At 41.2% G+C, this 25,491-nt stretch overlaps 3 protein-coding genes and 2 non-coding genes across 6 annotated transcripts; 4 read left to right on the top strand and 1 right to left on the bottom strand.

Annotated features, from left to right (window-relative positions):
* Positions 1-24: 24 nt before the first annotated feature.
* LOC139923859 (heat shock cognate 71 kDa protein) lies at positions 25-3,770 on the bottom strand. Its single transcript, XM_078286546.1, has 8 exons — positions 3,559-3,770; positions 3,132-3,337; positions 2,899-3,051; positions 2,257-2,812; positions 1,895-2,097; positions 1,528-1,726; positions 1,197-1,429; positions 25-237 (listed from the first exon to the last, which is right to left on the bottom strand). The coding sequence occupies exons 1-8, from the start codon at positions 3,761-3,763 to the stop codon at positions 40-42; spliced, it is 1,953 nt and encodes a 650-aa protein (XP_078142672.1). The 5' UTR covers positions 3,764-3,770; the 3' UTR covers positions 25-39.
* Positions 3,771-8,735: 4,965 nt separating this feature from the next.
* crtam (cytotoxic and regulatory T cell molecule) lies at positions 8,736-16,555 on the top strand. 2 transcript variants are annotated; one of them, XM_071918482.2, is made up of 11 exons: positions 8,736-8,815; positions 10,543-10,683; positions 10,827-10,979; positions 11,267-11,386; positions 12,712-12,873; positions 13,387-13,590; positions 14,603-14,680; positions 14,821-14,892; positions 15,414-15,563; positions 15,772-15,858; positions 16,214-16,555. In XM_071918482.2, the coding sequence occupies exons 1-11, from the start codon at positions 8,770-8,772 to the stop codon at positions 16,393-16,395; spliced, it is 1,395 nt and encodes a 464-aa protein (XP_071774583.1). In that variant the 5' UTR covers positions 8,736-8,769; the 3' UTR covers positions 16,396-16,555. The 2 variants fall into 2 exon arrangements, with proteins under 2 accessions (XP_071774583.1, XP_071774574.1); XM_071918473.2 differs by having other exon boundaries at positions 10,543-10,689.
* A 611-nt stretch (positions 16,556-17,166) lies between these two features.
* On the top strand, positions 17,167-22,689 carry hspa8 (heat shock protein 8). The gene is made up of 9 exons (XM_078286855.1): positions 17,167-17,296; positions 18,754-18,963; positions 19,484-19,689; positions 20,139-20,291; positions 20,449-21,004; positions 21,167-21,369; positions 21,575-21,773; positions 21,860-22,092; positions 22,203-22,689. Exons 2-9 carry the CDS (start codon positions 18,759-18,761, stop codon positions 22,401-22,403), a joined length of 1,956 nt encoding a protein of 651 aa, XP_078142981.1. The 5' UTR covers positions 17,167-17,296; positions 18,754-18,758; the 3' UTR covers positions 22,404-22,689.
* Positions 19,322-19,413, top strand: LOC139926704 (small nucleolar RNA SNORD14). Its single transcript, XR_011785320.1, has one exon. It is a non-coding gene; the product is annotated as a small nucleolar RNA SNORD14 (small nucleolar RNA).
* Positions 21,408-21,500, top strand: LOC144541819 (small nucleolar RNA SNORD14). Its single transcript, XR_013506881.1, has one exon. It is a non-coding gene; the product is annotated as a small nucleolar RNA SNORD14 (small nucleolar RNA).
* Positions 22,690-25,491: the final 2,802 nt, after the last annotated feature.

Raw genomic sequence — 25,491 nt, 5'->3', positions numbered from 1 at the left:
TATGTTTTGTCAGGGGCAGGACAGAGTTGCAGACAGTGTTTAATCAACTTCCTCGATAGTTGGTCCAGAGGATCCTCCGCCGGTAGGAGCACCACCTGCACCGGGAAAGCCACCTGGCATTCCACCTGGCATACCGCCTGGCATGCCACCAGCACTCTGGTACAGCTTGGTGATGATGGGGTTGCACACTTTCTCCAGCTCCTGCTGCTGATGTTCATATTCATCCCTCTCTGCGGTCTAAAAACAGAAATACATTATGTCGTATCTTAGAACATTCTCATAGCTTGAATGGATACCTAAACAGTTTGAATGTTACTTTTATTTTTCCACATCAGGCAGTTGGTCATTGACTATTGTAGAATTGCCCCCACCCCTACTGACCTCCACGCCCCCGAATCTATACCCTAAAACAGGCTTGCTAGAATTTCTACAATTTTCCACAAAATTTCTTTAACACTATTGGTTACATATCTAACCCCCAACCTCTGAACAATTGAAGGAAACATCTCATACTGGACATTCCCTATTCTGAAGGCCTTTCTAATCACACACAGTAGACCAGTGCTTAGCATAGTGTGGTCCTGCTGCTTTATAAGCACCTGAAAAGTCCCAAATCTTCATTCCTCTCCTCTTTCACACAAGGCTGTTGGGCAGCTTTTTTGTTGAGATACATCTAGCTTCTCAGCTTAGTTGTTCCACTAGGTATGGACCACTGAGTTGATTCTATTTCTCTTGCCAAAGGGACATCTGCTCGTTTTGCTTGTTTTGCTTCTCTCTTCCCTGGATTAGCAGACAAGAATGGACTTGCTGACACTACCAGCCTGGTTAGAATCACATTTGTAAGCAGCTAGCTACACATAAAGTAGTAGCAGGGTTGCTGATTTTCTTCAAGTTTATCTACTCATTGACATAGCTTCCCTGCTAAACCATTCGGCTCAATAGGTAGTATCCTGGTAAACTCAACTGGTTCTGTATCATTTGCTAACTAGCTACTATTAGTTAGATATCTTCAACCACAAGTGAGACGTTGCCTGATTTGACTGAAAGAGAGCTAATGGGTGCTGCTACGTCCTAACACAGACCACATTATAAGTGCCTGGTAGAGAGAAAAAATGATATTCATGTCATGGTGTCCCTTAAATGATGTCTTTTTCATAGAATTGATCCCCAAATATTCCATCAGCACCAATTCTTACCTGATTTTTGTCCAGCCAGCTAATGATCTCATTGCATTTGTCCAAGATCTTCTGCTTGTCCTCCTCACTGATCTTGCCAGCAAGCTTCTCATCCTCCACGGTGGACTTCATGTTGAAGGCGTAAGACTCCAGAGAGTTTTTAGAAGACACCTTGTCACGCTGGACGTCATCCTCAGCCTTGTATTTCTCAGCCTCCTGGACCATGCGCTCAATGTCCTCCTTGCTGAGACGACCTATCATAAAACAGATAAGGTTAGCAATCCACAATCCATAGTGGGCATAAACCAGCAGCTTGATTTGGGTCAAGCACCATTTTTTCCCTTTTGTTTACCCTTGTCATTGGTGATGGTGATCTTGTTCTCCTTTCCAGTGCTCTTGTCAACAGCAGAGACGTTGAGTATTCCATTGGCATCAATATCAAATGTGACCTCGATCTGAGGAACACCACGAGGAGCAGGAGGGATGCCAGTCAGCTCAAACTTGCCCAGCAGGTTGTTGTCTTTGGTCATGGCACGCTCACCCTCATAAACCTATGGAATGCATGTAATGTTGGCAACACAGGCAAAGTTATTCCACACCAGGTAGCTACAATTCAGTGAATTGATTCACTCAGACATCCAAGAAAAGTTTGGAACCATGTTTGATCTTGTGACCTCTGGTGGAAACTACGAATGGCATGAAAAATGTCACCAGAGCACCTGGATGAGCACACCAGGCTGGTTGTCAGAGTAGGTGGTGAAGGTCTGAGTCTGCTTGGTGGGGATGGTGGTGTTACGTTTGATCAGGACAGTCATAACACCTCCAGCTGTCTCGATACCCAGGGACAGAGGGGTGACGTCCAGAAGAAGCAGGTCCTGGACATTTTCAGACTTGTCACCAGACAGAATGGCGGCCTGGACAGCTGTAGATAACAAAAAGGGACTGGTTAGACTAGGAGAGGGCCGAGATTGACATTTTTGATGTTTAGACATCCAAGAATGTCTTCTCTTCTGGTGAAAACATCCAAGGGAAGTGATCAGCAGGTCTATAGATACGCTGGGTAGAGAAGCCAGACACTTACCAGCTCCATAGGCCACAGCTTCATCAGGGTTGATGCTTTTGTTCAGCTCCTTGCCATTGAAGAAGTCCTGCAGCAGCTTCTGGATCTTGGGGATACGGGTGGAGCCACCGACCAAGACGATGTCATGGACCTGAGCTTTGTCCATTTTGGCATCGCGGAGTGATTTCTCTACAGGGTCCAAGGTGCCACGGAAGAGGTCAGCGTTGAGCTCCTCAAAGCGAGCCCTGGTGATGGAGGTGTAGAAGTCAACTCCCTCATACAGAGAGTCGATCTCAATGCTGGCCTGGGTGCTGGAAGACAGGGTGCGCTTTGCCCTCTCACAAGCGGTGCGCAGACGACGGACAGCTCTCTTGTTGTCACTGATGTCCTTCTTGTATTTGCGTTTGAACTCTGCGATGAAGTGGTTGACCATGCGGTTGTCGAAATCTTCTCCACCAAGATGGGTGTCTCCGGCAGTGGACTTGACCTCAAAGATACCATCCTCAATGGTCAAGATTGACACATCGAAGGTGCCACCACCAAGATCGAAGATGAGAACGTTCCTCTCAGACCCAACCTGAAACATAGGAGAAGATTGAGCACTGTTGTACAGGTACTAGTGGATACAAAACATGCTACATCAGCTACTGACCTAAATCTCACCTTCTTGTCCAAACCATAAGCAATTGCTGCAGCTGTGGGTTCATTAATGATTCTCAGCACATTTAGACCAGAGATGGTTCCAGCATCTTTGGTTGCTTGACGCTGAGAGTCATTGAAGTATGCAGGGACTGTGATAACAGCATTCGACACAGACTATAAAAATGAAGAGCAATGTTGTTAGTCCATCTTGCAAGTATATAATTGCTCAACAAGTTATTATTTTCTAAACGTACCTTTCCTAGGTAGGCTTCAGCAATCTCCTTCATCTTCACCAGCACCATAGAGGAGATCTCCTCTGGGTAGAAGCTTTTGGTTTCACCTTTGTACTCAACCTCCACTTTGGGGCGTCCACTATCACTGATTACATTGAATGGCCAGTGCTTCATGTCCGACTGCACTACTGGGTCCTCAAATCGTCTGCCAATCAAACGCTTGGCATCTGCAATCCCCAGGGGAAAAAAAAATGAGTATGGGATTGCACTTGTGGTTGCTGCTCTATCTTTGTTCAGATACTTCTATTTAATATACAGTATGTGCATTTGTACGCATGGACACATGAAATTAAATAATGTATTCACTCAGTGATCTGGGAGTGACATCACAAGATCACTGTGTTAAATCTTTCATGACACATATCACATCACCGTGCTGTAACCTTACCAAAGACTGTGTTGGTTGGGTTCATGGCAACCTGATTCTTGGCTGCATCTCCGATGAGCCTCTCGGAGTCAGTGAAGGCCACATAGCTGGGTGTGGTCCTGTTGCCCTGGTCGTTGGCAATAATTTCAACTTTGCCATGCTGGAACACACCCACACAGGAGTAGGTGGTCCCAAGATCGATGCCAACTGCTGTTCCTTTGGACATGATTTGTCTGAAAAGATACAACACTTCATAATTATTATTATTCCAGTAGGGGGCAATAATACCCTCCAGGACACATGAGCTCGTGAGACATAGTGAGGTTTTTGCCCATATCTTAATGAAGTAGTTTTATGTTGAAACTTGCCAACTCATTCTACATCTTCTTCTAAACAACAGCATGAGTCAGAGGTGTACTTTTTTTTCCTGAATTCCAACTACAACTTATAACAAATATTCACATTCTAAGAGGAAACTAATTAAATATCATTGTAAGAATGTAGTAGTGTTTGTTATATACCTTTCATAAGTGTTGTGAAGGCATCTATTGAGCACAAAATATAGCTTAAATATTCCTCAAACTGAAGTGTAATGGCCTTTGTTACCTTCCAGGTAGGCTACAGTGTACTGTAATAAAATAGTGCCTATCTGCCATGGATTATATACCAAGGGAAGGCAGCCATCTTAGGCTGCTGAAAGAAAAACATTCTGCACTGACAAACTGTGGAGATGCTGCAGTTCTGAGGGAAAGAGTGAGACTGGTAATGAGCAACTGTTTAAAAAAAAGCCCATTATAAGGGCCTTAAGATCATGCAATGATCATTGTACAATGCCTATAAAACTGCCCGAGCACAACATATAATACACCATATAAATTAACATGTGTTACTGTGCAATAATACAAAGCAGGATTGTGCAGCCTGCAGCACACCGGCACCAGTGCGCATTTTGCAGCATCACGCAGATCCATGAAAAGCGACTAATCAAAGCTGATCCCTGGCCATCTGGGGGAGACAGGCGCTTACTCCTCCCCCCACCGACTCCTCTGAAGGACAAAGTTGCCCTGCATGCTGCAGTATCCAGCTGGCCCCGCATCTATGCGCAAAGTTGCACCGCATCGGTAATTTGGCACCCTGCGGGCCGGGTATTAATAGAGCGATAGCTTATACGTCCTGACGTTCACAATATACTTTTTTTTTTTTTAATTTTATTTTTATTTTTTTTACAGATTGTCTTTTATAAGAATGGAGCCAGTAGATGAGAGAAAAAATGCGCAAAATGGCCCTAATTAAAACGAACTGTAGTAATACTATAATCAATTGTCAGAGGGAATTTATTATAGGAATGAAGTAATTAATATAAGGATACTATTCATATATGCACAGCAAAGCTATAACTTCCTATAAGGAATATTATAAGAATATAATAGTGATGCCATAGGAGAAAAAACATAGAGTATGATATGATAAGGTCACTATAAAGTCACGATTGAGTACCACAGACACACTTTAAGTCCCTACAGTAGGCTAATATTATAGGGATTTTTCGTTAGGGGTAGGGTTAACATTTGGCAGTGCTGAGCAGCATAACTGGCCATATTCTGGATGATTAAAAACAGCGATGCATACGACTAATTATAGATTGTTATTACCGTCCTACCTGGGTGATGTTGCAGTCTAAAGCTGCTCAGTGTCTCCTCCACCAGATGAATGAGGACAGAAGATGCCGGCCACACAGCTCATGTAGCTCCTTCCTGTTGTCTGTCAGCCAATCAGCATGCAGAACGGCAGTGCGCTTCCAGTACATTCTCTCATCACCAAACCGAGCTGGGGTCAGATTTTAACCAGACTCGCATGTGGCCCTATTATGCAGAAATGACCGTTCCCGTTAAATATCCGCTGTCCCTGGGTCAGTCCTTACGTTTCCTTTAACTCGTCGCCCTCTGATTGGTTAAAAACTGTACAGCTGGTTCTCCTGTAATAAATTCCCTTGGAATAAAGAAAGATTAGAGACAGAAATAGCAGGGCAAACGTTCCAGGGCTTTCCTCGATGTAAGGCGGGGTTTTTAAATAAGAAATAGGAGAAACTCTCCCGCAGAGTGAATTCACCCCAGTTTCACTCAAAACACTCAGAGATTAATATGTTGCCATTTCTTATTGAATTGACTGGATTTAACTGAGGACTGCTTTAGTTACAGTGATGTAGTGGAAGGGCTAAATAACAAGACTGGTAAACTATGACACCCGGATCATAAGGCAAGCAATAGGCTACGCAATTAATCAAAATTTCAGAAAATCAAGTTGACCCTGTCTTCACATAACCTATATCAGTTTGTGATGTATGCTATGAATTAATACCATAATATCAGTCTAAAAAGTATCTAAAAGCAAAAAGGCTGGTGAACTGAGTTTAGGATGGTTTACACTCTACTACATCCCTGATTGTAGCCTAATGCAGTAAAATTCCATTGGAATTGCATTAGACATCAGTATCTTATACCCAGCCCTTAAACCTATTGCAGTAAACTTCATCAACATGGATTGCTGATATTAGGCCATTAGCCTTTTTTTTAACTGTTGTCAGTCATAGGCTATTCTGTTCTTTATGTCACTTTTAATCAGACTGAATCATAGGCATAGACCTGATAACCTGCACCATTACTCAGAAGTAACAAGCCTGGGTGTTATCTTAGATTCTGATCCAAGTTTTAATTCCCATATAAACAAGGTGACCAGAACAGCATTCTTTCATCTTAGAAATATTGCCAAGGTGCGGCCCTTTCTAATCCAGAAAGATGCTGAAAAGCGAACTCACGCATTTGTTACAAGTAGTCTGGACTACTGCAATGCCCTCTTTCCCGGCCTCCCTAAAAAGTCTATTGAGAGGCTTCAGCTTATCCAGAACTCTGCAGCTATAGACTTTATAGACAAAAACAAGGAAGCGAGAGCATGTCACTCTGGTTTTAGCTATTGCACTGGCTCCCAGTGTCCTTTAGAATTGATTTTAAAGTTGTTTTGTATACAAAGCTCTTAACGGCTCAGGACCGGCCTACATGACAGAATCCCTGCTGTTCTATATTCCTTCAAGAGCCCTCAGGTCTTCCACTGCTGGTTTCTTAGAAGTACAAAACCCCACTCAAAAGACGATTGGGGATGCAGCCTTCTTTACGCTCCTAAACTGTGGAACACCCTGCTTGTTTTGTGTTCTTTTATCTTTCTATTTTACTTGATTTGATTCTTTTAATGCAATGCATTTTGCTTGTTCTTTTATATTATTGTTCTTTTATATATGTATTTTCTGTTTTTTATCTGCCTTCTATTGATGCAAAGCACTTTCAGCTGCATGTTGTGTATGAAAGGTGCTATACAAGTCAAGGTTATTCTTTTTATTATTATTATTATTATTAGGCTACTTTCCTCATAAGTGAAATTGTACTGTTCAGTGTAGCCTCTCTAAAACTGAAAATGACAAAACACCTTGCAGTAATAAGTGAGATTCTTGTGTTTCTGTATTTTGGAGACATCTTTGGTGATAAGCGGTCGTTTTGCACTCAGTGTAGGCACTGGCCCAACATACTATAATATATAAATAATAAAGACATTCAATGTAGACTGCAGCGTCTTATATTTCTTCTACCTTCTTTAATTTATTCACACAAACCAATGTTGATGCTGCTATAAATATGAAACGCATCACTTCCTGTGTAGCCAAAGTGTTTTCCCTGGAAAGAGGAACCCCTTCAAGCATTAAGAGCAACAAGTGTAAAAGCTTTCATGACCTGGCTAGAGGTTGAATCACTGTTGTATGGTATCAATCAGCGACAGAGAATAGCAAAACTGACACTTATTTATATGAAGCTGAATGGCCCTATGTCATGGTTTAACAAAACCCCAACCATGAGGATGTCACCATTTAGACAGCTCTATGCAGCCTATAAGGTATTCTACATGCTGCTTTACTGTTATTTAGCCACTTCAAAACTTGTCAAATCTCAGGCCTCATGCAGAGAGGTCAAAGTTGGGTTATGATAGAGCTTTCTGTTATTTCCCATTGAAAATATCCAGTGTCTACGAGTTATATAGGCTACTCATGGTTTCTGTTTTTGATGTCCACAGTTATCAGTTACTATGTGAAATTACTTTGTACCTGGCAGCAATTTTGTCCCTTCCTTTGAGTAAAAGTTATTAGATCTAGAACAGAGTCAACACACAAAACATGACACACAAAACTGATTTTGTGAGGATAGACTTAGATTTCATCACTTGCAATTTCATCATTCCTTTGCTAGCCGGCTACTAATAAACTGAGAGCACTTATTGTGGGGTGTGTGTGTGTGTGTCCATACTAACAAGATCCATACTAACATATATACTATATAAATGTACTGTATATACATGCTGCTATATACGTATATAGCAGCATGTAGTAGATAAAAAAGTGTAAGCTTGCTACATTAAATTTTCAACATAATGCAGGCAAACCGAACTGAGGCTTTAACACTGATGTGTGTCCAGGGTCACATTGTCCTTTTCTGTTATTGGTTAATTGTACTATCACTCATGTTGCACACCATTATGGGTAAATTTAAACTATTCTCATTCCTATTCTGGGTCTCAGTTTTAGTTTTGAGTTTTAGTCTCCCATGATGGTCTAAATGCTGTTTCAGAGGCTGTCTAAACAAGAATAACATTCTTGAGAAAACACAGAATAAGTCTGATTTCTTGGAAAATGTCTGGCATGAAAATGGTCAAATGAAAAGATACTGAATATTAAATATTTTTATTCCATTGAACGTTTTTTTTATATTGAGCAGTGTGCAGTCTCCCTCCTATTGCTCTTCAGCATTAGGAACTTAATTGTTTGATAGGCTAAATCTCACCCTTTACTTTGTATTCTCCTTACAGTGATTGTAGGCTGTATACCTATAAAGATCAGGCTTTGAAGAATTCAGCAGGATAAACCCTTTTTTTTAATTGTCAGAAATTTCAGAAATGAGTCCAATGTGACACAACCCGTATGAATATCACCGAAAAGCAAACCAACACTGGGATAGGGCTTTGCGCTCAGTATCTTCACCTCCTACTTTTTTATTTATCACGTGAATCAAAAAGTCAGTGGAAACCACAGAGCTGTGATGTCACGGAAGGTCCCTCACTGTTGTACAAAAAGACAAAGTGGAGGAAACGCTGCTGAGAGTCTGAGCGCTGTGCGGTTGGTACTGAGTGACAGAGATGGAACTGAAGCTGCAGCTGAGTCTCTTCATGCTCTTCATAGAGGGTGAGTACTTCACTAATACTTGTTGGATTGTATTTTTTTCATGAAAAGTAGATGTGTTTGGACAATAATCTATTTTGATATGTACAATAGAGGTAGAGGTGATGCTGAGATGAGATGATGAACAGAATCAGGTCAGGAAATATGAGAGGCGCACCTATGGAAACAGTGACTTTGTTGATGAACTATTAAATGGCATCAGTAGGTTATGATACTGGTCTAGTCATTTGTATGGGAAGGTGTGTGATAAGTAGAATGACGGTGCTTTGTCTGGCAAATTTGGAAGAAATCAAAAAGCAAGATGTTTGTGACAATATAGTTTTTGCCTGAGCTCATATGTTTCTTCATGCTTAGAATTTGTATTCGGAGTGTGTTGAAGCACTTGATGTGGTCGTGGCTGTTTATCACCTGTGTTGACTGTTTCTGTTCCGATTCTCATCCGCCTTCCTTCCTTTAAAAAACCCCATATATTTTTTAATTTTTTTTCCTTTTGCCACCCTCTATATATGATAGGATAGATATTTGCTCCATTCATAAGAAAGGCAAGGCAAGTTTATTAATATATATCACATTTCATACACGAAGGCAATTCAAAGTGCTTTACACAAGGTATATAAGACATTAGATAAGAAATACAGGATAAGATAAATGAACAAATAAAAAGAGATGATAAACTGTATAAGAGGAGAGAGTAAATAAAGAATTAAAATGCATAAAAGAGAATAAAGATCAAGTTGCATAGGCAGTGCAGAAACAGTATTTTAAAGTCAGTTCTTTGACAAACTGGAAGCCAGTGTCATTCATACTCTGCCAACTGTTTAAATATGCTAAAATATGTTATATCTTACCTCTCAATTCAGACACTGAAAAAAAACTTGGTCACAAAAAAAACCAGAAATGTCCAAAAGCCAAAACCTAAAGATAGATCTAGATCTTCAGCAACGTTGCCGTGATGTTAAACAAAGTGGAATTTCATTTTCACTGATTGTAATACAATTGGCCGGCACTTACGGAAAGTTTCACTACAGTACAATTCAACACAGCGCCCACACGTGTGAAAAACATCAAGTCATGTTAACCTCGGCTTGATCCTGCAAGCCCACCAGAATCAATATGCCCCCTCAAGTATGTTTTCCAAAAGCCTCGTCATTCTTACTTCTTACCCCCATAGGAAAGAAAAAGCACCCAAAGCCCCTGTGACCAAACCCGCAACTCAACTTCCACTTCTACTTACAGTCTCCCCCTCCCTCCCCCCCTGTACTTTCTCTTTCACCATGTAAGGACTGGCCACATGACTTCCTGTCAGAATAACAGAGTAACCATTTTACATAACCATTGTCTAGCTGTAGTGCAGCTAGAAGATGTTTTTTTTTGTTTTTGTGTGTGTCACTGTCACACCACCTCCACACACACCGAGCCCCCGGCCAGTGGCACACACAGGAATACATGAGTCAAACTGAGAAGTGGGTGGCTCGACTTCGGACACCTCTGGGTGCGGGGGAGGGCGAACCGCTCACCTCTTTCCCTGTTTGATTCTTCTCGACTTGACCTTTTTTTTATTCCAATAAATGACCGCTCACGCTGTTGCCCTTACATGGTGCCAGTTCATGAAAGGTACCGCTGAAACGTACGGGGGTGAGAGTGATGTTATGCTCTGAGTGCGACTCACTGTTCCTATTCTTGGTTTAGTCAAATCCAGCGCCATAAAACGCTGCCGTTTGTCTCTGCAGCATCGCTGGCGGTGTGGCAGCATGTGACTGTGCTGGAGGGTGCCACGCTCACCCTAACCTGCCCCATTACAAATGCTCACAGGAGCCATGTGGAGTGGAAGGACCCCAAGGGATACGTTATGTTCTTCAATCACAATAAAGGTGAAGGTAATATTTGGTGTTTCCGTCCGTTCAGTATCACACCCAACACTTCCAATTGAAGAGTCTCTCACACCTTTGAATCAGTTTTTAACAGAATAAGTGAGGCTAACTATCTTTTTCTTTCCCCTATCATTTATTTCCAGCTTTGAAGGACAGGCGCTACAGCATAGACAAGCTGTCCAAGGCAGAATTCACCATCAGTGTGTCTGAGGTCACCTTCAAAGATGGAGGCAACTATACGTGCCGTCAGTACAACCATGGTGTAACAGAGAAGACAGTGGAGGTGACAGTGTTAGGTGAGTGTGAGAGTGATGTATGTGACTGGGTTGAACATCTGTAACCACATGCCAAAACGCCACCTGTTGAGTGGGTTTAGTTCAGTGTGGGCTGTTTTAGTTTAGTTGACAGCCGTCTAGTACATGAATGTTAGTCATCAAGGATATGACACATTAAAGTCCTGTTTTAATTTATGAACCTTCCTACATGATATTATTCCACTAACTCAATGTTACTGACCTCAATAATCATTTGGATGAGCACTTCTATTATATTTTAATAACATGAGCTCTTTTTTCTTTTCAAGGCCATCCAAAAATGGAAGTAGTAAGGCATGGTGGGAAGGTAGTCATCAAATGCACTGCAGTGGGGAACCACTATCCTCCCAAAATCTATTGGCGCCTGGGTCACGGGATTGAAATTGCTGGTAAGTTGTGTAATAACTAAATAATTCATGCTAGCTAGAATAAATGGCAACAACTAGATTCTATTTGAGACGTGCACCAAAGTCAACAGCCACAAAAGATAGGAAATTTGAATAACCACCCATGAACTCGAGCTTCAGCTCTACAACTCCGCACTATGCCGATTTCAAGCAATTTGCAAGCTTTGAAATTCCCCTCCTACAGTCGTTTGGTGAGGGTGGTCGACACCTCAAAAACAACATGTGCTCACCTGGAACATCTTTAGCAGCAGTTGACTCTCTCTGATGTTCTGCTTCAGCCTCGACGAGCGCTGACTCTTCTGTCAGAAGAGGCACTCCCCCAGATATTTGTACTTTTGCATGAAAAATAACTTACACCGATGTCTTTTTGATCTCTAAATTGTGCTCGCCCAGCCTAGAAAGCGTAAGAGACTGTGAAGTTGCATCTATTACATAACATATGCCGTTTTGTGGACGCTTTTATTCAAAGCATTTTGCAGTACCGACTGATCTCAATTCTTCAGATATGTGAATGAGAATACGAACACCTAAACAGATACACGCTGTACTGTATATATTCTCAGGAAGCCAACATATTGTGATTATTGTGAAGTTCAGCAATGCAAAACTAGAGCAAACTAACTGAAAAGCATCAGGGAACAGGCTAGTTGGCAAAGTCTCAATACAAGGCCAGACTGGGGAGTTTGCCAACAATGACACACACTATGTGGTTTCCCATTTCAATCATCAGTCACAGGAATAAGACACAGTATACAGTACCTCACACTTACCAATTTCTATAGAGGCTATAAGCTATTTTGTGTCATTTGTATGCCATAGATTCACTGCCATTTGGTAGTAGTCTAAAATCCCTATGGAATTATGAATGGGCTAAATACCAAAAATAAGGGCTGTGCTGAGGATACATTAGTTTAGCTAGTTCTATTTCAACTATTGTGTTTTCCAGCTGGCTAACAGGCTAACAAATGCTGTAGGCTAGTCCCCTTTCCTAAGCATTTTGTTAGCAACAATCAATATAAAAAGCCTAATTGAAGGTTGAAAATTCACAAAGTTGATGTTAGTTAATGTATTTTATTTCATGGAACAAAACGTAGTATAGCTAGTAAGCCTCTGTAGCACAGACTTTATTTTTTGCATTTCTTGAAAATCCCATATTTTCCATTAGACAACACACCATATGGTGGAAATGCAAATTCGCCTCCCTATAGTCAGTTAGAGATGACCCCCCCCCCCCCCCCCCCCCCTATTCAAGACAGCCAATACAACTGATGGCAGTGGATATTCATGATGCCTTTCCCATTCCACAGCTCAGCCCCACTACCTCCTTGAAGAAGGAATAAGCACGTATGTCTCTGTGGATAAATTACACGTTCAGTCAGTGGGGAAGAAAGTCAAAGTGAAGTGCCTTGTTCGCCACCCGGCTCTGCACACTGAACCTCTCATGGACTTCATCGAAATTGGACGAACTTGTGAGTACAATGTCAAATATTCACCACATAAGACAATGAGTAGAAAAACACTAGTCTCGGCGAAAAACCCTGTTTGTTTTCAGAAAAGTACTTCTGCATAAAGGGCGACATTTGAGGAACAAGGAAAGTGCAGCTGTGTCGTCACAAAGCAGGGATGGCACTGTCCGTTGGAGGGTTTTTTTCACGGGTTTCTGTTGCTCCATGACACACTTGACCATAACGCTTGACCAAACACCATGTGACTTCCTCTTTTCATATGTTGTAAATGGGCTGATTTATTTGTATACTAATTTTAACAACAGGTGTGGTATTGGCAGGTTATTAAGAGGTCAACATCATTTTTGACTTTGAGTTTAATTTAATTATTAAGGGGAAAAGCGATTAATTTCACACTATCCCATTTCAGACCATGATATGATGTGATACCCTATGATAGAATGGCAACCTTTACAGAAAATGTGTGGGACAGAATGTTTCTATGTATAATTTATCTTAAACTCCTCTCTATCACAGCCACAAAGTTCCCCCGGACGACCTTGACGAGTTCACCCACAACTCAGCCTCAAAGGTCAACAGAAATGCCAAGAACAACAAGAGAGCGAACAACAAACACAACAACCACTGACTTGTATGGGCCTTCATCAGAGCGCTCCGTTACCTCCAGTGAGCCTGAGACAGTGACATCATCCACTGGGTCACATCTCAGCAGCACTACTAGTGAGTAAAACTGTTTTCATTCGTTTGCTATTCAAGGCTTTGAGGGGCACAATGCAGTATATCAGATGACATAAGAAGCGATGAGATGAGGAAGAGGAGGAGGGAAGCAGGGAAACAGTAATCTCCCATTAGAGAGAATGAATGTGTTCAGAAACTAAAAGAGTGAAAAACAAACTCTTCACACATTGCATACCCAGTATATAAATTAGCATTGAATTATGTGTTCTCCCCCCATTAAAAGACCCTATCATCGTATAACTCACACCAGTTTGATACTACTTACTATGACGCTTACTATGAATTTGGGTCATATAGATTTAGGTGGGTTTACCCTCTATTACATCCCTGATTAGGGCCCTGCATTAAAACATATAGCCTAAAACAATATATTACCCAAAAAATAAGCCCCTCTAAACCCGAGATAGCAAACTGAGCGATACCTCAGCTTTCACAATGCTTTGTGAGCTCTGCGCTTAACCACCACAATTAGTTCTCATACCACCAGGTCTGTTTCCTGCAACGGAAATGGCAGAGTAGTGTGAACCTCGGGCAGTTTGTCAGGCTCGTTCAGACACTGTATACACTCAGGCTGTGGTTGATGTATTCATAAATAGTGAGCTTGGCTTGGAAGGTTTTATCTGGGTGGAGTGCACTTCTGAGATGCTGAGCATCAAAGATCTGACACACCAGCGGGTACAAACTGTCATGCACTTTCTCTTTTTGAATATTTAACCGCAAAAGGTTCTTTAAAAAAAACAAAGATAACACCACACACGCATGAAGTAACATTCAAAGATTGTGAATATGTGGATTACTTATATATATTACTCACCCCTGTTTCACTTTATAACTGCAAGGCAACATACGCCATAGGAAAATATTGTCATATTGTCGCCCAGTCATAAAGTTTGTGTAGGCAATTTAAAGTGTTACAGTGTTTTTGTATGAACAACATATTTCCTTATGAGGTTCATTAATTGAAATGCCTTTGGTTTTTGTTTTTTTTTTCTAGATGCTTCGGAGAGCTCTGTCTTACCAGGCTCAACCGGGACTAAGAATGACACCATCAGTAATGTCACCAGCACAACAGGTATGGCATCTAGATGCAGAACTACTGTTGACAAATAGATCCTGTCTAGTGACATCTAGAGGCCACTCTCTGCACATACATGCAAGAGTTTATCTGAAGGCTATGCTAATCACTTGATTGCTTCTTCTTCATAATTAAAGGTGGGACACCTGTCTCTGAGGCAACAGAGGAGAACACGTCCTATAATGGGACAGAGGGAAACAGCACCAGAGGTAAATCCACACCACCAGTTTCTGCCTGGTTCAGGGGAAAGCTCTTAGTCCTCTTGTGTGAAAATGTTAATGAGATGACTGTCCCATGCCAATATGTTCTATAACAGTGATTCTCAACCTTTTTCATATCAAGGACCCCTAATTTAGTCCACATTAGGGCCACGGACCCCCATTTGATGAGATTTTGTCTCTCAAACCCAAATCTGAGAATATTTTTATTGTTAGATATGATTTTGTCCAGAATTCCATCACTACCTGTATTGTAGGTAGAGAGATAACAGTGAAACTATGATCAAAACAGTCATTCTTCTACATTCTCTAATTGTGTTAACTTCTTGTAAATGAAATAATGGTGAAGTTTAACAATTCATCAATTTGCTGGGGACCCCCTGGAACCCCCTCAAGGACCCCTGGTGGTCCCCGGACCCCATGTTGAGAACCACTGTTCTATACTACAAAGTAGGCTATGAGACTGATGAAGGTTTCACTGAGGTCACTGACTGTATTCTGTCCATTCCCAGGAGGCTTTGATGAGAAAGACAAGCAGACAGGAAATGAAGGAAGTTCATCATTACTGGTCTTCCTGGTGACGTGCCTGATCTTCGCTCTTCTGGTGGTGGTCATTTTCTTTGCCGTCAAACTCAGGAGAGCGCACATCCTCTGGAAGAGAGGTAAACACAACATCTCCACTTCCTTAGAAGAATCCTTATTGCGGGTTTTCTTCTGGCTTCTGCTCGATATGTGTCCAGAAATAGCTGAAAATGTTGCATTAAATAGAAAGAAACATACACTGCCTTATATATGGGCTAGTGGTTTACATCTGGCGTATTGCTTTTTGGAAATGCATAAAACAAATGATGATAGTTTTCATTGTTACAGAGAATGAAGAGTCCGAGCAGTCGGAGGAGAGCAGTAAATCGAAATCAAGCAATGAAGAGAGGCACAACCAAGGACAGAGACGCAGAGGTACGTGATAAAACTCTTACTATAAACCATCTGAGCATAGGAAAAGTTTCAACTTAAGGAGAGAGATTAGTGCCAGCAGATATTGTATTTGAATTGCATAAATCTATATTTGTCACGGTCAATCTGTGAGTTTAAAACAGTGGATTTGTTGAGTAAATTAATTCAAAAATTGAATTTGTAAGGCACAATTTGAAATGGAATGCAATGGCTTGAAATGGAATGTGATGAAATTGACAGAACATAATTTGAAATTCTAGCTAAATCTCTGCTGCCAGTAATCTCTTTCCATAGAAACAGTGTGTGAACAAAGCATTTCCACATTTAATCATTGGTTGTGAAATCTTCTCTGTTACAGGGCTTTTCAACATGGGCTTCACAAAGTATGTCATTGAGGAGCCAACAGAGATAACCACAGCAACAAATACAACTGTAGTAACGGCAGCTGAAAGTTTAAATAAAGAGCAGACATCTGAACCTCATATCAGCCCGCAAACAGCTGCTTCGGCCAGCAATCACATTAAGGAGACCGAGCTGTAACCTGTAGCCTGTCAAATATAGCATGATTTCTTTTTACTGTGTTTTGTAAAAATGGTGTATGTTGTTTACATAAAAGCAAAAGCATGTGGTGTCACATTGCCTGTAAAGTACTGTATAAATAATATGTTTACACATGTCAATAAATTATATTTTTCCAGAACATAAAGACTTGAGTGATTGATATTTAAGAGGGAAAATGTTATTTTTCTGTATGTTTTGTGGCTTTTTTATACATTGACACTTGAAAAACATCATGTGATGTGACATCTCAAGAAACAATCAATGTCCTAAACCTGTACACTGTTAACTGAGATGATTCAGTAATAATATAATTCAATATCAGTCAGTTTTACATCATGCTCTTATTCTATTTCTTTTCCTTGTACTTGCTCCATGATCGTTTTATGGTCACAGTGTTATAAGCACTAGGGCCCTGACCTTTGCACTCCTTATTTTTGGTTCCTTGTAACTGTTGGTGATCTATTGTTGCGCTAACAGCTTCAGCTAAATGCCTAAAATGTAACGTGTAAATGTACATTTTTCATACAGATAAAATTTCTCTACGAAGAAAACCACATTGCCACAAGTACATGTTATATTCAAGGAGGTTTTTAAGTGTTTCCCGACATACACAACGTCATTTTTATCTGGAGACCATGCGGTCCCACGATGTGATTATGAAATACATACAAAATTAAACAGGAAGTGGGCGGGATCGTCAGCAACGCGATTGGTGGACTGTTGAGGAACAGCTGAAGACTCGACGCCTGATTGGCTGGTTTGCCGGCGATATTACAGGCTCCGCTCTCGTCTGTCCTTCTTTCTCTCACAGGCGAGGACAAGCTAGCTTCGCCGCTGCACTTAACCCCACACCCAAAATCATCCTCGGTTCCAATATTCGGTAAGTTCAATTTATCCTTAGATGAGACAGAGAAATAAGATGTTTCAGTAATTCTCATTAGGACTGTTTATCCAGTTACCATGACGTTAGCTGTCTTGGCCGTTTATAACTGATCTCAACGTCTGCTGAACATTAGAAACGTGTTTTAGATTTCAAATGACCACTGCTTAATTTATGTTATTGTTGGTATACACTATTTTATACTGTTAAATGGAAGAATTGGCTAAAACAACCTGCTCTTCGTGGATGTATTGCCTTGGCGTGTAGCAGGCCAAGGGTGGGGGTGGGGGGTAGCTGGTAGCTGTAGAATGTTCTGGAACAACCAGCGTCAAGCTAGACAGAATAAATTGACTTCCGGTCAGTGTCTTTAAAAATAAAACCTTAATTGAAATGCCATGCATCTAATCACAACATGTTGGTGTTTGACTCTCAACTATAGTTTAACTATATATTTACTGTGATGGTTCTAATACGCATTTTGATATGGTTCTCGCAGGAGTCTGCGCTGTAATAGTTTTAACGGTTTTTATTGTGAAGGCGCATTTACGCAATTTCCGGTTTTGTTGTGGGTGTTTCTGGCTTGCTTGACGCTTCTCCTTGTCACATGGTCAGACCCGGCGCCATTTATAGAAACACTTGTTCTGTACAAATACCCGCAACATTGTTTAATACTGACCCATATGCTTTTACAGCGTCTTGACGTGGAAACGGAAATGTTTTTAGCAATTTCAGTATCTAGTGGGTGTCGGCAAATATTACGTCGCGGGTTTTTCTCTCAAATTAAAGTATTTAATTATCTTTAACAATCAAATTATTCTTCACTATTCGAGGTGGGAGCATAAAGCCTCCGCAATGACTGATTTGATTACCTTTTGTAGGTGGTTAGTTTCCCCCATCCATTTTCAGAGTATTTCCTTGACCAGTGACTTGACAGAAACCAGTCAAAAGCTATGACGACCTGAAGGTCCGCCATCAGTCAAGTGTATTAATTATAAGGATAATCAGACGATACAAAAGGACTTGCAACCTTCCTCCCGTCGCCACCTAGTGTCCTAATGTCGGAAACTCTGAACCTTGTCCTTCTGGGCTTGGCCAGAAAGGAAGGACGTTTCGCAAGTCTGCTTGAATAGTCAGCATAAAATGGTAACGTTACTGTAAAATATTATTCATAGTGTTGTGCCATGTTGGTGATAATATAAAATGAATCGGCCTTCACTGGGTACATGCACAATCCAAATGGCACCTTCCATACTACTGATGTGATTGAATGTGGATACCATTACAGTTTGGTTATGCATAAAGCTGTTAGGTCTACAGATGTACTGCTTGGTAGCTGTCAAAGCAGATGGTGACTTTTAGCCTATAATGGCAAATACTTTATGCTACATTGTGTCACTGTTTTAAAAAGATGAGATTAGGCCATGAAAGTTAACCATCATGTTTTATTTCTTCCACAGGAAACATGTCTAAGGGACCAGCAGTTGGCATTGATCTTGGGACCACCTACTCCTGTGTGGGTGTGTTCCAGCATGGCAAAGTTGAAATCATTGCCAACGACCAGGGCAACAGGACCACACCCAGCTATGTGGCCTTCACTGACTCTGAGAGGCTCATCGGAGATGCAGCCAAGAATCAGGTTGCCATGAACCCAACCAACACAGTCTTTGGTAAGGTTAAAGTGTTTGCTTTCAATAATTAAAGGACAATAGTATTTTGCATGTGGTGTTATGTCATTCCTGTGCACCCTTTCCCATTTGGACCTCAACTACTCTAACGCCTGTTGAACTTAATTAAGCCATGCATTGATATTGTGTAATTACGAGCATGACCAGTGTTTGGTCCTGATGGTTAAGCACCTCAAACCCCAAATGCACTCCAATTGTATGTTAAGTGAATTGCACAATATGGCCAAACAGACAAACATGTGTAACAGTCAGAGGTCTTAACTCCTATCAAGGCAAGAATGACATTAGACCCACATGAAATTAAATGCAGAGTCCTTCAGTGGCCCATTAGAGCTCTGGCTCACTGTGATGACGTTTTTCCTGCCATTCGTAGTTTCCACCAGAGGTCGAAAGACCAAAGATGGCCCAATCCTTCCTTGGATGTCTGAGTGATTTGAATAAACATAAGGCACTCTATAGGGGCAAGTATATTCTGTTGCTTTAACAAACTGTCTTTTTGCAGATGCCAAAAGACTGATTGGCCGCAGGTTTGATGATGGAGTTGTGCAGTCGGACATGAAGCACTGGCCATTTACAGTCGTCAATGACAACACTCGCCCCAAGGTTCAAGTTGAGTACAAGGGCGAGACAAAGTGCTTCTACCCAGAGGAGATCTCCTCCATGGTGCTGGTGAAGATGAAGGAGATTGCTGAAGCCTACCTCGGAAAAGTAAGATCTTACATGACTTTATTTCAAGACTTGCAAATTTATGTTTACTTTTTTGTTTATGTGTGTGTGTATATATATATATATATATATATATATATATATATATATATATATATATATATATATATATATATATATATATATATATATATTGTATATATATATATATATATATATATATATATATATATATATATATATATATATATATATACACATATACATAGCACACATGCATATAGCACACATATATATACATATATAGAGCATATATATATATATATGTGTGTGTGTGTGCTCTATATATGTGTATATATAGAGTGTATGTATATATATATATATATATAGATAGAGCACTTTTTTTTAAAAGTTACAAAGTGCTTTCCAAAGACAGATTAACAACAAAGTAAATAATGGTGTTTATTGATGTTTGAATTTTCTCCCTCCAGACTGTAAACAATGCAGTTATTACCGTGCCCGCCTACTTCAATGACTCCCAGCGCCAGGCCACCAAGGATGCTGGCACCATCTCTGGCCTCAATGTTCTGCGTATCATCAATGAGCCAACCGCTGCTGCCATCGCCTATGGGTTGGACAAGAAGGTAATTTAAGCTTGTAGTAATTGCAGTGTACAGAAAAGATATGTTCACTAGAGGTCAGAAAACAAGTAGGCTCAAATCTTGTGTGTGTAACTAGAAGAAGAAAATAAATCTTTTTTCAGTGGCTTGGAGAAATGCTTTAACTTAAATTTAATTTCAGGTTGGGTCTGAGAGGAACGTTCTCATCTTCGATCTTGGTGGTGGCACCTTCGATGTGTCAATCTTGACCATTGAGGATGGTATCTTTGAGGTCAAGTCCACTGCCGGAGACACCCATCTTGGTGGAGAAGATTTCGACAACCGTATGGTCAACCACTTCATCGCCGAGTTCAAACGCAAATACAAGAAGGACATCAGTGACAACAAGAGAGCTGTCCGTCGTCTGCGCACCGCTTGTGAGAGGGCAAAGCGCACCCTGTCTTCCAGCACCCAGGCCAGCATTGAGATCGACTCTCTGTATGAGGGAGTTGACTTCTACACCTCCATCACCAGGGCTCGCTTTGAGGAGCTCAACGCTGACCTCTTCCGTGGCACCTTGGACCCTGTAGAGAAATCACTCCGCGATGCCAAGATGGACAAAGGACAGGTCCATGACATCGTCTTGGTCGGTGGCTCCACCCGTATCCCCAAGATCCAGAAGCTGCTGCAGGACTTCTTCAATGGCAAGGAGCTGAACAAAAGCATCAACCCTGATGAAGCTGTGGCCTATGGAGCTGGTAAGTGTCTGGCTTCTCTACCCAGCGTATCTATAGACCTGCTGATCACTTCCCTTGGATGTTTTCACCAGAAGAGAAGACATTCTTGGATGTCTAAACATCAAAAATAATGTCAATCTCGGCCCTCTCCTAGTCTAACCAGTCCCTTTTTGTTATCTACAGCTGTCCAGGCCGCCATTCTGTCTGGTGACAAGTCTGAAAATGTCCAGGACCTGCTTCTTCTGGACGTCACCCCTCTGTCCCTGGGTATCGAGACAGCTGGAGGTGTCATGACGGTCCTGATCAAACGTAACACCACCATCCCCACCAAGCAGACCCAGACCTTCACCACCTACTCTGACAACCAGCCTGGTGTGCTCATCCAGGTAAGGACATCAATTAATTGAGGGTTCCTACCAGTATTTCGCTGTGATGATGTTTTTTCCTGCCATTCGTAGTTTCCACCAGAGGTCGTAAGACCAAAGATGGCCCAAACCTTCCTTGGATGTCTGAGCGATTTGAACTTCACACAACTGTAGCCACCTGTGAAATTGACTGTATTGCTAACATTGTATTATGTACATCCCACAGGTTTATGAGGGTGAGCGTGCCATGACCAAGGACAACAACCTGCTGGGCAAGTTTGAGCTGACCGGCATCCCTCCTGCTCCTCGTGGTGTTCCTCAGATCGAGGTCACATTCGATATTGATGCCAACGGTATCATGAATGTGTCTGCTGTCGACAAGAGCACTGGCAAGGAGAACAAGATCACCATCACAAACGACAAGGGTGAGTTTCAGATTCTCTTGGGCTGTAAAATCCATATGCAGATTATGAGTTTTGGAACCATATGAGACGGCCCAATTTGTCCCCAGGTCGTCTCAGCAAGGAGGACATTGAGCGCATGGTCCAGGAGGCTGAGAAATACAAGGCTGAGGATGACGTCCAGCGTGACAAGGTGTCTTCTAAAAACTCTCTGGAGTCTTACGCCTTCAACATGAAGTCCACCGTGGAGGATGAGAAGCTTGCTGGTAAGATCAGTGATGAGGACAAGCAGAAGATCTTGGACAAGTGCAACGAGGTCATCAGCTGGCTGGACAAGAACCAGGTAAGAACTGATGCACTGGTGCAGTTTTTTTGTTTCATGTGAATGACATGAATTTGGCCCTTTTTTTTTTTTTTTTGTTAACATGGATTTTTGTTTTGTTTTCTTTACAGACTGCCGAGAGGGATGAGTATGAGCATCAGCAGAAGGAGCTGGAGAAGGTGTGCAACCCCATCATCACCAAGCTGTACCAGAGTGCTGGTGGCATGCCAGGCGGTATGCCAGAGGGCATGCCCGGCGGCTTCCCTGGAGCAGGCGGTGCCGCTCCCGGTGGCGGTGGATCATCCGGCCCCACCATCGAGGAGGTCGACTAAACATTCCATCGCTTCAGCAGCTACCTCCCCCAAGACATCTGTCCGCAACAGAAGTATCCCTCTCATAGCATGAGTTAAACGCTCAGGCTAGGGAGTGCATTTAAAGTATAAAAACAGGGTTTACGGGATCATATTTGTATTGCATCTTTGTTTGCTACACAACAGGGAACAACTTTCTGTTTGCACAACCGAGCTGTCAATTTCACATGTATGGAAAATATTTTATATACCTGAGATGTTAATTGCCTTTCTCACTGCCTTGACAAAATAAAATCTGGTAACCCTCTGTCCACTTAAATTGTCTTTTTTCTGCAGGGTCTGCATTATCCAAAACTACATGAAATTGCCTGTAATCAATGTAGATCAATATCCTGATTTTTGTGGTAACTTTTGTCAGACATTAATGCAATAGTACCTAATCATGTGCCACTGAGCCCCTGTCTACTAGTGTGCGGGTTTTTATACCCCATTGTTTTCAGACAGCCCTTTACCCTGAATGCACCATCATAATGTCCAAAGGGGAATGCTGATTCAAAATGGAACAAAACCAAATCTGCACAAAATGAGATTTGTAAGACATAGAATTCACTCATTATGAGATCCAATTTTTCAGTGAGATTTCTACAAACAATATGAGCGCCTACTCCAATGCACACTTAAACGATATGACCCGATAAAAGGCGTAATAAGGATTGCATCTGTAACGCACACCGCTTGTTTCCATCATGCGATCTTTGCTGAATCATGGGTAAGTTGCTGCCGTTCCAAGTGGGATTTAACTAGCTGCACAATAAAGGAGACGTGCCGCAGAATATTGCCGATAGCACCTCGACTCGCCCAATTGTACAATGGTTTTATATATGTAAAAAAAATAAATAAATAACGCAATTAACTTAAAATGTTATTACTTCCCCGACAAGTAATTTTGACGTGTTGCCAGGTTGTCTGTAATTGACAACGTTGTATGACACGTGTAAACAACGCTGTCTGGTATTTTCTCATAGGTGTGCCACTGTCGCGAGATTTTGTCGGTCTACTCATTTGCTCTATCTAAGCTTATATATGGATTAATATTAGATGAAATACGCTTCTGCAATGCAAGCAATTATGGCGGCCGTAGTGGTGTGCTATGGCTTCTTGCTATTCCTATACCTTCATTTTATTATTGTTCATTCTTGAAATTAGAATTTTCTTGAGTGTAGAATATCCACGCTTTTTCTAATGGCCACAAAGCCAAGTAAGAAGTGACACTCATGACTGGATATGCTATAAAATCCTTGTTCAGATGAAACTCGTTTCTGAGTTGAAAAAATGCACAAATAAGCTGATATGATTTTTGACAACATATTGAAGTCAGAGATAACATTCATTTTAGACAAGTGTTAGCTATGTCATGCAGCTCTTGTTTTGGACGAGGAGAAAGTATTAAACAATCCCAGCTGATAGGAAAATAGATTTTACTTTCACAGATATTACTGAGGTGCCCCTTGTGCAGTTCCTATGCAGCAAGTGTGAAACATTGATAAGTTGTATGCACAGATGGCGACATCTTCTGGCCAATGCCACTTACTGTAGCCTGCCTCAACTCAAGTTAAATTAATAAGTCCTATAGTTTTCACATTCACAGGCAAATTGAACGGTTTATAATCAAATGACTTGCGAAACTGTAACTCTCGTGAGAGCATGGCCTATGTGTTGAGATACAGGTTATCCATCAGTACGTATGGCTTGACTGTTTCCATACTGCGAATGCAACATTCTATGCGGCGTTTTGCTGCCTTTATGTGCTGTCGGAAATATCTATATTACACTTTGAGCTGCACAACCGGAAAAATAATTGTTTTTCATTACATCACATTATGTTTAATGTTTAGTTGTCACACATTTTTAATAAATGAATTAAAACATCAATCATACAGGCCTAATGATGCGTATGTTCCGCTCTTCATTTGGCCACTGCAGGACAAAGCATCTGTGGACCGGTTTCTAAAATAAAACAGATGGGCCTACCAAAAATACAACCAAAACCACATGAATGCACCGACAAGCATATTTATGACTTCTGCACTCGAAAGTAGGAGCTTTTACGAGGAGTACATGAAGGCAGCACGTGTGCGTCCGCGTTTCCATGGTTGCAGTCTGACTGTTGAGTACTGACAGGAATGAGATGGGTGAGTAGCCGAGGAGCAGCTTACTAACTTAACTATTCATGAATTAGGACGCTGTTTATGCTGTTTTCATCACTGCCGTAAATACAATCGATGCCATATATTTTTTTTAAATATTTTTTCCATGGGTTGGTTTTGAACGTGTTTGTTGCTTTGTTTTACTACGACTCGCCTCGTTTGGTTGAATAGGCGACATGATACTTGTAGCTAGTTAGTTATTATCGTTAGATGGAGGGTAGCCCATTAACTGTGTAACCGAAAATAACCTCTCTTTGTTTTATATTGAAGGATAGTAAAAGACATTGGACCTAACTATTCCCTACTGTCTATTTCTTAAACTGGGTAAATACTGAACACAACTGCGTTACTAGCCCTCTCTTGTTTCACAGATAAGATATTTCCTGGAAAAAAAAGTTGTTTTTTTTCTATACCTATATTGAGCTGCCAGGTCAGCTCAGTGGGGACCAAAGTGGGCCCCAGGGGTCACCGAGAGGGCGCCATGGGTCCCCAGACAAAGGATGACTGTTGTAATCATAGGTTTCACTCACCACTATTATCTTCCCACTTGCAATTTAGACTGTTATACAATTCAATACTAAATCAGCAACAACAAAAAATATCCTATATTACATTATTTTTGAAAATACTGTTTTCATGAACCTTGATCTATAACTCAGTTATTCTGAAGATAACTTGAAAATCCATTTGTTCAAGCTATAGCCTATGCCAGTCTTAAAGAGTAACTGCATGTTGCAACAACTTTTTCAGCTGAAAGTGGATAACCTGCTAAGCAAAGTGTTGAAGTATACTTGAATTAAACAACTTCCTTATCAAAGAGAAAGAAGAAGAAGAACGACTATTAAAAATTTGTCCACATGCTTTTTCAAACTAATTTTTGTTTCTATCCATTAATCACTCCA

Source organism: Centroberyx gerrardi, chromosome 11, assembly GCF_048128805.1.
Source record: "Centroberyx gerrardi isolate f3 chromosome 11, fCenGer3.hap1.cur.20231027, whole genome shotgun sequence".
Taxonomy (NCBI): domain Eukaryota; kingdom Metazoa; phylum Chordata; class Actinopteri; order Beryciformes; family Berycidae; genus Centroberyx; species Centroberyx gerrardi.
The sequence above is the reverse complement of the archived record's forward strand: the minus strand, read 5'-3'. Positions and strand labels throughout refer to the sequence as shown.

Coding starts and splice junctions, on each gene's coding strand:
- hspa8 (XM_078286855.1), top strand. CDS start 18,759: ATGTCTAAGGGACCAGCAGTTGGCATTGATCTTGGGACCACCTACTCC. Junction 19,690..20,138: donor CTGAAGCCTACCTCGGAAAA/GTAAGATCTTAC, acceptor TTCTCCCTCCAG/ACTGTAAACAATGCAGTTAT. Junction 22,093..22,202: donor GCTGGCTGGACAAGAACCAG/GTAAGAACTGAT, acceptor TTTTCTTTACAG/ACTGCCGAGAGGGATGAGTA.
- crtam (XM_071918473.2), top strand. CDS start 8,770: ATGGAACTGAAGCTGCAGCTGAGTCTCTTCATGCTCTTCATAGAGG. Junction 12,874..13,386: donor CATCGAAATTGGACGAACTT/GTGAGTACAATG, acceptor TCTCTATCACAG/CCACAAAGTTCCCCCGGACG. Junction 13,591..14,602: donor ACATCTCAGCAGCACTACTA/GTGAGTAAAACT, acceptor TTTTTTTTCTAG/ATGCTTCGGAGAGCTCTGTC.
- LOC139923859 (XM_078286546.1), bottom strand. CDS start 3,763: ATGTCCAAAGGAACAGCAGTTGGCATCGATCTTGGGACCACCTACTCC. Junction 3,052..3,131: donor CTGAAGCCTACCTAGGAAAG/GTACGTTTAGAA, acceptor TCATTTTTATAG/TCTGTGTCGAATGCTGTTAT. Junction 2,813..2,898: donor CTTATGGTTTGGACAAGAAG/GTGAGATTTAGG, acceptor CCTATGTTTCAG/GTTGGGTCTGAGAGGAACGT.